Consider the following 13222-nt stretch of genomic DNA (forward strand, 5'->3'; position numbering starts at 1 on the left):
ATTTTTCAATCCAGTATATTGGGTCAAGCACATTAACATATGTGTTATCGCCAACAAATAATTTTCCATTTCTTGTTTCCTGTATATTTTGCTTTGTTTCCCATCTTTGATTCCCTATGTCTCCCCCTCTGCCATCTCCCCCCCTCCTCCCACACTGTCTCTGGTATCCAGGGTTGCTTTCTATGCCTCCCCACTTTTTAATGCCTTTTTTTTAATTTCAAGAAAAACAGTTTTCGTGTTTTTTTCCTGAAACTTTTTTTAATTAATTAATTTACATTAATTCCCTAAGCATTGTCACAGCATACAAAATGTGATTTCCCATCCAGAATATACTGCATAGTGGCTAAATCATGTGTGTGTGTGTGTGTGTGTGTGTGTGTGTGTGTGTATTTTCTTTTTTAACCCCTATTTCTGACCTTCTGCCCTTCCCCACCCTCTTCTCACACTATCTCTGGTGTCTATACTTGTCTTCTATTCCTTTCCTCCCCATATTTTATTGATCACACGATTTCTTAAATAATCTAACTACTATCAATAGCAAGTTCAGCTGGTATTTCAAGAAAAGCAGTTTTAACTTTAATAAATCAAAGAAATACTAAGGAACTTTGCTTAAAACTTAAAGCCAGGAAACAGGTTGGGATTCTGTTCAAATAGCAGGTACATGAACCTATCGACAGCTCAAGACAGGACAAAAATGTTTAAAACTGGACAACAAAGCCTAGAAGAAAATCAGCAATATTTTCATCAAAAGTCATAAAATGCTATTTCACCAGTTCAGTCTCACGTACTTAATCTATCTTCTATTGTGGTTCGATCTTCCCAATTTAATTCTGAGATATAATATTCAACTCCCAACTTGTCCCTGTGATTAAGCTGGCCATTTTCTTAGTTTCTGAACTCATATTTATGTGTTTCTGTATTTAATTTTCCTGCTATAGCACTTCCTTGAGAACTTCTTAGAGATCTGGTCTGGTGCTGGTAAATTCTTTCAGGTTTTGTTTATCTGGCAATGATCTTGTCTTTTCTTCCCAGATAAAGGATAATATTGCTGGGTATAGTATTCTTGGATGAAACTTCTTTTCCCTTCACACTTTGAATATATTTTCCCATTCTTTCCTCGCTCACATTGTTTCTGATGAGAGGTCGGCTGTTAGCCTGATGGGCTATCTATCCTTTGTAGGTAACTTGATGTTTTTCTCTTGCCAGTCTTAGTATCTTGTCTTTGTCTGTGGTTTTGGTCAATCTGGCTACAATGTGTCTTGGAGAAGATCTTCTTGGGTTGATTCTATTCGGGGTCCTTTTATTTCTTGGGACTGGATCTTTGAGTTTCTCTCTAGGTTTGGAACATTTTCGTGCAGGATTTCATGGTATAGTAATAGATTATCAATGCCCATACGAGTGTCTTCGGCTTCTGGGACACCAATTATCTGTATGTTTGATGGTATCTAGTATTTCTCATATATTATTCTCATTTTGGGAGGGGGGCATTTTCTCAGTCTTCATGGTGGATTTTTCTAGGCCAGTAATTTTCTCTTCTATGCTTGAACTTTTATTTTCTATATGATCTAGCCTACTTTTAATACTTTCAAGGGAGATTTTGACTTCCTGTATTATAGCTTGCATCTCTAACAGGTCCATTTGATTCTTTTTTAAAGTATGTAATACCTCTTTTGGATCTTGCAAGAATTTCCTAACCTCCTGGAACTCATCATCTCTTTTTTCCTTTCTATTCTGCAGTTCACTGTCTCTCTTCTCTTCCATCTCTATTAGCTTCACCATTATAAATATTCTAAATTCTTTATCAGACATTTCCATGATTTCCATTGAACTATCTGTGGATGAAGAGGAGCTATTTCTTTCCCTTGGAGGAGAGATATTTTCTTGCTTTCTCATATTTCTTGTGGCCCTGCGGTGATTACTAGTCATCTGATGGATGGTGTGTTTCTTCCTAAACTTGAAGTTCAATCTGAACATTCAGGAGTGTGCAGAAAGAGGTGATCTGGAATCTCTTTGTCTTTCTGTTTTGATCCCACTTGAGTTTATGGGCTGGAGGCTGAGTTATCAGTAGAAAATATTCATTTCTCTATTTTCCCTGCAATCACTAGTTCTCAGGAGCCAAGAAGGAGTCTTCCTCTGAAGGCCTGCCCCTTGCCTCTCTACTCGAGTTTGTGGGCTAAAGGCTGAATAACCAGTAGAAAATCTTCATTTCTCTTTTTTCTCTGAAATCACTAGTTTTCAGGAGCCATGAAGGAGTCTTCTTCTGAAGGCCTGCCCCTTGCCTAGGAGACACTCTCTAAGATATTAGAGTCAGCAAAGATTTTTTTAAACATTTTTTTGTATGCTCTAGCTATCAAGCAGGAAAACTGAAGATCAGTCACTAAATCACTGTAAATTTAATCCCCAAGAATATTTTTAATTCAAAGCCCATTTATGTAAAATTAGAGTTGTTTCTGAGGAAATGTTTGCTCAGCCAGGACCTACATTTTTTCTAAACTCCCTAAACCTTGGAGTAGCCATATAACTAATTTTTCCTAATGAAATATGAGTACAAATGATGTTTGATTACTTTGAAGTCATGGACTTCTATTTATTAGGCAGCTTAGCCTAGCCCAATTAATATATCAGGTACATGACAATATTTACCCTTACCTTGGAATATATTTTGATACTGTTTGGTAATCAGGTGACAAAATTGAGTATTGCTTTCCATAACTAACTGACTAAAATGTTATTTTGAAATTGTCATCAGGCCAGCAGTGGCATGGTGAATAAGGCACTGTTCTTCCACATGGCTGATCAAAGTTTTAGTACTGGAACTGGTGACCTGAAAATCATGCCAGGCATATGTAGATGTGTGCTCAAAATCTTGAGAGCATAATGGAGAGGGAAGGAATTATAGCATGGCCATTCCCCTTAGGGGTGATTTCTCACTTCCCCTCTCTGTCTCTCTCCAGTAAGCGCACTCAACCTATGGCCAAAAAAAAACTTGACATCACTACAGTTAAATACCAATTATGATATTTGCTATAAGGAAAACACAACTTTAGAGAAGGTGTAAATTTTAAATTTATGTCGTATATGTCATATTGGAATTTATATATCATTGCAGAAATTTATAGAAACAGAATAGAAAAAGAATTTGACCTCTTTTTTAAAGTTAAATTCTACTTTTAATCCTTTAATAAAACAACTTTAATAACCAATTGTCTTTTTTTTTTTTGCCACAGGACAAGTCAGCTCACCACAGAGACAGAAAGAGAGAGAGAGAGCGAGAAACAAAGTAAGAAATCACTCCAGGGAGGATGGCCATTCCACAGTCTCTTCTCCCTCATTCTCCTCTCCGGATTCCGGGCACAAATACACAAACACCTGGCATGATTTTTAAATCACTAGGTCTGGGACTCGAACCACGGTCATCCATGTGGGAGTCCAGAGTCTGAAACACCACGGCCCTTTAACTGGTTAGGAGGTAAAACAGATTTGAAAGTCAGAAGCACATAGTTGCCAAAAAAGGTACCTTCTATTCTATTTAGTCAAACTACTTAATTTAGCCCATAATGAGTGACTACATATAAAATGAATTCAAAGATCGGATAATGATATAGTCATTCTTTTCTTTTTTTGGATAGATTTTCAATATAGGGTGCGTGCGCTCGCCAGACAGACAGAGACAGACAGAGAGACAGAAAGGAGAAATCACCCCCCAGGGGGGATGGTCACGCCGCAATCCCTTCTCCTCCATTCTCCTCTCAGGATCTTGGGCATGCACGCACATGGTCCCGGCGTGAGTTTTAAGCCACCGGGTCCAGGACACAAACCGCGGTCAACTATGTGGGAGTCCAGCAACAATGCCATTACGCTAACTGCTGATTCACAATACAGTCATTCTTTTTTTTTTTTTTTTTTTTCTCGCTATAGGGCGCATACGCTCACCAGACAGACAGAGAGAGACATAGAGACAGAAAGTGAGAAATGACCCCCTGGGGGGATGGTCACGCCGCAATCCCTTCTCCTCCATTCTCCTCTCAGGATCTTGGGCACGCACGCACACGCGCCCGGCGTGAGTTTTAAGCCACCGGGTCCAGGACACAAACCGCGGTCAACTATGTGGGAGTCCAGCAACAATGCCATTACGCTAACTGCTGGTTCCCCCAATACAGTCATTCTTAAAATACATTTTTACTTGCATGTTTAAGATGTTTATAACTTGAAAATGGCAATGACCGCATACATGTTCATATGATAATATACTGATTATTCATTCACATAATTTAAAAGTACAAATTTTCAAAAGATAAAACAGAATCAGTCATTATTGTTTCTACTCTACAAATAAAATCATCAGAAAATTTGTATGTTTCAGAAGTGAATAATAAATGCTAATAATAAAAGACAAAATTCAAAAAGAAATGAATAATAATATATATTATAAAATAACACTAGAAAGTTTTAATATATAAATATCATAGACTATTAATTCAGAAAACAAGTAAGAGGCAAAGAATAATGAAGAATAAAGGGACTGGCAGGTGGCATGATGGTTAAGGATGTTGAACTCCCACATGGCCTACTGTGGTTCAAGTCTCAGACCTGGTGGCTTGCTTTCTTGCTTCACCTCTCTCTCTCTCTCACACTCTGTCCCTCTCTGTTCAAATTAAAAATAAACAAATAAATAAAATCTAAAAAAAAGTATAATGAAGAATAATCTGGCTATAGTGATTTCAAAATAGTAATGCTTTAACATAATGATCCTGAAATTATTAATGAGCATTATTTCAAAAACATTAAAAATAATTTTAAAGATTTACTACATAAAACAAGTATAATAATTTTAAATATTTGTATGATAATACCAACCTGCTCCAATTCTTGTATTTTAGCATCCTTGACTTGCAGAATTTCTAAAACTTTTCGGTCCTTAGCTTCAGATTTCTGTTTTTCTCTGCAAACAAACAATATATAGAGAGAGAGTTCAATTTGTCATAACTGGTAGCTAATCCTTCAAATTTTGACATTCTGGTAATCAATATCACTTTAAAATACAGAAAATTAGGGACAAGCAGTAGTGTTATAATAATGCAACTGGAGCTACATACAAAAACTCTGGATTCACACCCCAGGACTTCTCAGAGCACGCAGAGTATAAGCACAAGGGCATGCCCATGAGCTGATCCAATTTTGACTGGGAGTAGGCTGTGGTATGAAAACCTTGTTGAGGGGCTGCCTCTTTCACTGATGGAAATATCAGTAAATTTTAAAAACATATAGAGAGATAATTAAATCATCTTGGATTGGCAGTCCTTTTAGAATTAATTAGAAACCATATGGCAAGTGACAGCAACTCACAACTAAGACAACTTCATACTAAAAGAACAGCTTAATTTGTAAATCCAGATATTTGAATAAAATACATTAAACACTGTTTAAACTTGATTGCTATAAACATGTCATCACTTTCAAAATTATTAATAAATAAGTAAAAGCATTCTTATTAATACAGGTGACCCCTGAACAACACAGGTTTTATGTGGACCTTTTTCCAAGAAACATTATAAATGTATTTTCTTTTAAAATTTTCTTGACAACACTCTTTTCTCTAGCTTACTTTATTGTAAGAATACAGTATAAATTATCTATAACATACAAAATACGTATTAACTGCTTATGTTATCCATAAGGCTTCCAGTCAACTGTAGAATATTAATACAATAGTTAGGTTTGTGGGGAGTCAAGGATTTTTATGCAGAGTGTTAATGCCCCTAACCCTCATGTTGTTCAGGGGTCAACAGTAAAATCATTCTATATGTACAATTAAATTTGGATAAATTAAATCATTTTAAAGTAAGAGTGAGAATGAGGGGTCAGCAGATGGCATAGCAGTTATGTTGTTGGACTCCCACGTGGCTGACCACAGTTTTAGTCTCAGACCTGGGGCTTGAAAACTCATGCCAGGCAGTATGTGTCCCAGAGCCAGTGGCTTGAAACTCATGCCAGGCAGCGTGTGTGTGCCTAGGATCTTAGGATGAGAATGCAGGAGAAGGAATTGTGGCATGGCCATCCCCGCTGGGGAGTGATTTCTCACTTTTTCTCTGTCTCTCTCTCTCCCCAGTGAGTACACATCCCCTAAGACAAAAACCTCTACAAAAAAAAAAAAAAAGAAAGAAAAAGGAAGAGAACCAGAGGTTTACTAATAATCAATATTCCATAACTTGACTCTCTTGATTTCTTACATCTTCCCACACATTTCTAGTCTCTGAGAATACTACCACTTAACCTACTGGGTTTTCAGGAAAGTAATGGCACATTTTTGCAAATATGTGCCATGACTTTCCCAACCTAATAAATGGTAGTATATAATCAAAGCATAGTTCTCTGTGAAACAGAAAATAAAAATACTAGTAAATAAAGACTATTTTCTAAAAATAAACATATGTACTTTTAAAAAGGAAAGGAAGTGATAAAGGTCTGAAGAGATTATACAATCAGGCTGACACTAAAAAATTTGCATCATATATTGGGAAAAATGTATTAAACATTGACTTAAACATTTTTAAAACTTTAAAATTAGGTAAAAATAAATAGAATCTATACCTAAATTGCCCACAGGATGTACAGATAAAGAAGTAGGAAAAAATCATCACTTGAGAAAGATTGAAATGTAGCACTGGCACAAAGGTACATTAGAAGGAACACTGACCAGAAAGGTAAAGGATACCAATCAAAAAACTTGCCACTGGTTATAAGAGGTAAGTTCAGAAGGCATAAAAGTATATTAAAAACATTTACATTAGACTTCCAATTAAGTTATTATAGTAAGTTCATACTTAAAGCACCCTCCCTCCTCTAAATATACAGTGTTAATGGAAAAATATAAAAGAAAAAACTGAACAAGGATGTAGATATAGACAAAACTACATGTACGAGGATCACACACTAAATAGAAATAAAAAGCTCTGAATAGAGATGAAGCTGCTGTTTGCTGTGCTCCAGATCCAGATCCAGAAAAAGGGTGAAGTCAAGAGGAGATTAGCTTCTGGGGATAATAGGAATAAATAGCCAGGTTCATTAAGCTAGAGACTGGAGTGGGAGCCCTAAATCATAAAAGAAGGCTAGAAAAAGCTTTTGTCCACTCTTGCCTGAAACTAAGGCTTATACAAAAGTTTAAAAAGGTAGAAGTTTATAGATATAGCATCGAGTTGGGAGCTGAGTCCAAACACACTATGGTTGAAGCACTAAACAATGCAAATCCCTATATCACAGTTGGCTAAAAATCCCAATGTACCAAGATAAACGTACTTCAGGAAGGAGGACTGGGACGAGGTTGACAATTTAGTGGCAACCATAAAATTTCTAGAGGAAAAATATGTTAGGGCCAGACGGTGGCATGAGGTTAAGTTGTTGGATCCCACATGGTTGACTCCACAATTTGAGTCTCAGACTCAGTGGCTATAAAATCATGCTGGACACATGTGTGTGTATGCCTAAAATCCTGAGAGGAGAATGGAGGAGAAAGGTCTGTGGAGTGGCCATCCTCCCAAGTCCTCCTACTGGCGAGAGGGATTTCTCTTTTTCCTTCTTTCTCTGTCTCTCTGGCGAGTGCTCATACCCTACAGAAAAAAGAAAAGGAAAAAACAAACAAATAAACAAACAAACAAAAAAAACTAGACAAAGAAGATTTGGAGAAAGAAAATAGAACAGTAACAATAACAGCTATCTTCCCTCTCAAAATCTAATCACAAACAAAAAGAAAAAATCCAAGGCACATGAACCCACACACCAATACACTAGCTCAATCATAAAAAGATATAATCCTTAGGACAAAATAAAAATAACAGAACACACTTAAAAAGACTTTAAATTTAAGTAAATTAGAAAGCCTTAAAAGATATTTTTAAATTACATTAAAAAAAGAAAGACTATAAATAAGATGAGGACATAAAAAAACTATTAAAATTTTTGAAAATAAACATTATAATTGCTAAAGCAAAAGACAACTAAACTGGCTAAGTTCAAAGGTAAACACAAAAGACAAGAAAAATGAATAAGAGTTATGAGGAAATCACCCAGAACTCTGCATTAAAAATGATGAAACTAAAAATATGGAAATACTGTTGGATATGTAGGTTTCATTGAAAATTTCTAAATATATCTAAAATATGCCAGAAATTACTTCACCGGCCCAACCCCACAATCTAGCCAGGACAGGGCAATCACAAGCCATCTACATTTGAGCTCTGAGTGGCCCCTTTCAGAGTCTAGGACAACTGAAGATCTTCTGTTTAGACTTTACCCTCCTGATCCCAAAATCTAGCCAGAACAGGTCAATTACAAGCCATCTACATTTGAGCTCTAAGCAGCCCCTTTCAGGGACTAGGACAACTGAAGATTTTCTGTTCAGACTTCACCCTCCCGATCCCAAGATCTAGCCAGAAAAAAAAAAAAAAAAAACATATAATACATCAGATGACCAGAAACCACCACAGAGGCACAACAAATATGAGAAACCAAAAAAATATCCCTCACCCAAGGGAAAACTCCTCATCATCCAAGGCAGTACAATGGAACTCATGGAAATGTCAGACAAAGAGTTTAGAACATTCATAGTGACAAAGCTAATAGAGATGCAAGAAAATAGAAACAAACTCCAGAAGATGCAGAAAAAAAATAAAGAGACAAGTTTCAGGAGGTGAGGAAGTTCTTGCACAATCAAAAAGAGGAAATACACACCATAAAATAGAATCAAATGAAACTGTTAGAGATGAAGGCTGTAACACAGGAAATCAAAATCTCCCTTGAAAGTATTAAAAGCATATTAGATCATGCAAAAGATCAAATCTCAGATGTAGAAAACAGAATCTCTGACCTAGAAAAATTCACCAAAAGGACTGAGAAAATAACCCCCCAAAAAAGAGAATAATATACAAGTAATACTAGATACCATTAAATGCCAAAGTGTCTGGATAATTGGTATCCCATAAGGTGAAGAAACTAATCAGGACATTGATGATCTATTCTATGAAGTCCTGGAAAAAAGCTTTCCAATCCTAGAGAGGCATTTGAATATCTAGACTCAAGAAATACAAAGGACCCCACATAGAATTAACCCAAGAAGATCTTCTCCAAGGCACATTATAGCCAGATTGACCAAAATCACAGAGACAAAATACTAAAATTGGCAAGAGAGAAATGTCAAGGTACTTTCACAGGATATTCCACCAGGATAACATCGGACTTCTTATCAGAAACAACGTAAGCAAGGAAAGAATGGGAAATTATATTCAAAGTGTTAAGTGAAAAACAATTTCAACCAAGAATCCTATACCTGGCAAGATTATTCTATGTATGGAAAAAAAAGACAAAAACATTCCCAGAAAAACAAAACCTGAAAGAATTTACCAACACCAGATCAGCTCTCCAAGAAGTCCTTAAGGGAGTGCTATACCAGAAAAACTATAGTCAGACACATAGAAATAAGTGTACAAAAAACAATCAAGAGAACGGCCAACTTAATGTTAGAGACAGGCCAGGGAGATCAATAGTAACAATGAATATTAACTTCCAGAATTTAAACAGAAAGATTGGACGATAGCAACACTGCAAATTCAACAGACAAGAGATTAATTACATGAGACTGAACTGGTGAAATAGAATTTTATGATTTTTGACTAAAATATGACTGATTTTCTTCTATGCTTTGCTTTCTAGATTTAATGATTTTTTTCTTCTCTTGAGCTATTGATAGGTTCATCTATCTATTGTCTGAACTAAATTCTAACCCTTTTCCTGGCTTTAAGTCTTAAGCAAATTTCTCTTAACATTTTTTGATTATGACGTATTAAAACTAAAACTGCTTTTCTTGAAGTTGAAAATTACATATTTAATGACTACAGTAAGCTACATAGCCTCCAGCTAGGTGTTACTTTATAATATGGTCATTCTACTCACTGAGTTTTATGCCTAAAGTCAGACATGTGTTCACAGGTGTGTATATATCAGCTATACTTGCTATTCAAAATATTTAGAGTAATTAAGCTCTTTGGTGAATCAATAAAATGTGGGGGGAAAAAAAGGAATGGAAAGCAACTATAGATGCCAGAGACAGTGTGGGAGGAGGGTGAGAAATGGCAGAAGGTGAATGGTAGGGAATCAAGAGGGAAAAAAAAAGAAAGAAACAAGTAATGGAAAATTATTTGTTGACAATAACATGTATGGTGACATTCTTGATTAAGCCAATACATAGTGTATAATGGGTGTAATGATGTACAGTGAATGAACGTAAATAAATAAATTTAAAATTTATAAAAGAAAAAAAGCAATTAAAAATATGCCAGAAGTAGTAATAGTGAGATTAAAGATAGAGCAATACTTTTAGGAGGTAAGTATTGGACTATTATAATTAAATTTAGAGATTGAAAGAATATCTATAAGAATAAATAAGAAAACCTGGGCCAGCAGGTGGCATGGTGGTTAAGGGTGCTGGACTCCCACGTGCCCAACCACGGTTCAAGTCCTGGACTTGATGGTTTGCTCTCTCTCTCATTTTTTTCCCTCTCTCTCTGTCCCTCTCTGGCCAAACTAAAATAAATTAATTAATTAATTTTTAAAAATAACAAATAAGAAAACCAAATCTAACACATTAATCTATCAATCATTCAAGTATTTATTAAGTATTAATTCTGTGATATCATTATTGCCCTAGGTACTGGGGATACTGCAACAAACAAATATCAATAAATCAAGTCACAGCCTTCCTGGAATTAACATTTTAGTATAGAGCTAATGAAAATAAATTATTTCTATGTGAATATATAATATGTCAAATAGACATAAATATAACAAAGACACTAAATTAGGATAACAAAAAAATGCATGCCAGTTCTGGAGAATTGGGGAGTAAATAGAAGATGACTGCTACTTCATATAGAATTGTTAACAAATGACCATCCTTAAAGGTAATATTTGAGCACATATTAGAAGAGAATGAAAGTCGTACAGATCAGGAAAGAATTTTCCAAGTCATGGGGCTAGTAGCAAACGCAAAGACACAAAGGCAAAAGTATAATTAGTATAGTCAAAGAACAGCAAAGAATTAAGTATATACACAGTAGATAAGAGGATGATAGCTGAGGACTGAGCTCACTGGGGAAAAAATAACATACAGTGGGCCAGCCATATAGTGCAGTGGTTAAGCAGTGTGCTTTGAGAACAGGATCCCACGTAGCTAACTACAGCTGGAGTCTTAGCCCTAGCAGCTTGAAAAACATGCATGATATTTGTGCATGTTGTGACAACAGTCCTAAAGGGATGAAGGAATGTAAGGAAAAGGACTATGGTGTGGCAATACCCCACCTGGAAGGTACTTAAGAGAGAGACAGAGTGAGTGAGAGAGAACGTGAGCATACACCTCTGGCAATTGGAGAAGAAAAAGAAAATAATGATAATGTATAACCTTATCAGCCCTGTTAAATTTGGATCTGACTCTCAGTAAAATGGGAAGGCAGAATAGAGTTTTAAGCAGCACAATAACATAAATTAATATTTTAAGAGTATCATACTGTCTTCTGAGATGAAGGCAGACTTTAAAAGGATCAAAGATGGGGCCAGCAGGTGGCATGGCCGACCATGGTTCACGTAGCAGACAAGGTGGCTTGCTTTCTCACTTTTCCTCTCTCGCTCTGTCCCTCTCTGGTCAAATTAAAAAATAAGTGAAAGTTAAATAATTCTTTCAAAAAAAGGATCAAAGATGAAAACATACCAGTTAGAATGTAATTTCAACACCTCCTGTAAAATAATTGTGAATTGAACAAGGAACATAAATGTAGTGCTATTGAGAAGTGACAAAATTCTGAATATTCTGAAGATAGTACTAATGGGATTTTTTTATGGATTACCTACATAAGGTAACATAAAGAGAAAAGCCAAAGACATCTCTAACGAATTTGTCTGAGAAACTAGAAAGATGGAATAGACATTATCTGAAATATGGAAGAGGAGATTGGTGGACACTAGGATTTGGGATTTGGACATGATAAGTTTGAGATGTTTAGTCAACATCTAAGAGCTATAGGCAGTTTAGATAAACAAGTCTGCAATCAGTAAAAAAGTTAGGGCTTGGCATACAACTTTAGGAGTCAAACAAATATAATGCATTTAAGATCACGAGAATAGATGGGATCATCTAGAGACTGATTTTGGATAAAGATATCTAAGGATTGGGTCCTGAAGCATTCTAACGCTTATAGACTAATAAGATGAGGGGGGAAAAATAGTAAATGATACCAAAAATGATAAGCCAGCAATGTAAGAAGAAAATCAAGAGAGAAAGCCAAGTGAATAAAAGAATTTCTAGAAAAAAGGAACGCTCAATTGTGTCAAATGCTACAAACATGTTTAAGAAGATAAAGACTGAGAACTGACTGCTGGATTTAGCGATATTAGGATCACTGGTGATCTTGACAAGAGCTATTTTAGAAGGGTGAGTATAAAAGCCTAATTGGAATGAGTTCAAGAGACAAAGGGGAAAAAATGGAGATAGTAAGAACTACTCTTCAGAGGGATTTTGCTATAAAAAGGAGCAGGAAAATGGAATAGTAGAGTTCAAGGGAAATATGAAATCAAAAGAGACTTTTTTTTAAGAGGGGAGATAAAATAGCATGTGTGTATGCTGACAGGAATAATCCAGGACAGTGAGAGATACTAATGACAAAGGAGAAAGAAGGCATAATTGTAGCACAATACCCCTGAGTCCTTGAGGCTTTAGTGTACACATTGTTTGATCTTAGAAGCGAAGATAAACAGTTCTTCCAATAAAATACAAAATATGAATACAGATTCAAATATGTTGGTAGATTTGGTTACTGGAAAGAGTATAAACCCCCTTTTAAGAGTTCCTGCTTTCTCAGTAGTGTAGTAAGCAAGGGTATCCGTCAGCTGAAAGCAAGAGTGGGAAAAGAAGTGCTAAAAGTTGAGAAGAGGGGAAGCATATAATATTTTAGGATGCTGGTCCAGGAAAAAATAGAATGACTACCAGATAGTACTAAGAACCACTTGAAGGGGGGAGGCCGAGGCCCAGGGGGCTCACGCCCCCTGCGCAGCCCAGCCAGGAGCCAGAACGGCCCAGCCCGGGGGGCTTACGCCCCTGCCCGGCATCCCTGGCCTCTCCGGCGCTGGATGTCCCGGAGGCCGTAAACAAGGTTGAAGAGCTTGCAACTTGAGAAGATGA

At 36.2% G+C, this 13222-nt stretch overlaps 1 protein-coding gene across 1 annotated transcript in view; it reads right to left on the reverse strand.

The window, feature by feature from the left end:
* The window catches only part of CNTLN (centlein), a 312203-nt gene that overhangs the window by 229730 nt on the left and 69251 nt on the right, over positions 1-13222 (reverse strand). The window contains exon 5 of the mRNA XM_006171187.1: positions 4858-4942. Coding sequence (XP_006171249.1) covers positions 4858-4942 — 85 coding nt within the window. The remainder of the gene's footprint in view (positions 1-4857; positions 4943-13222) is intronic.

Source organism: Tupaia chinensis, unplaced genomic scaffold, assembly GCF_000334495.1.
Source record: "Tupaia chinensis unplaced genomic scaffold, TupChi_1.0 Scaffold149424_1, whole genome shotgun sequence".
Classification (NCBI taxonomy): Eukaryota; Metazoa; Chordata; class Mammalia; order Scandentia; family Tupaiidae; genus Tupaia; species Tupaia belangeri.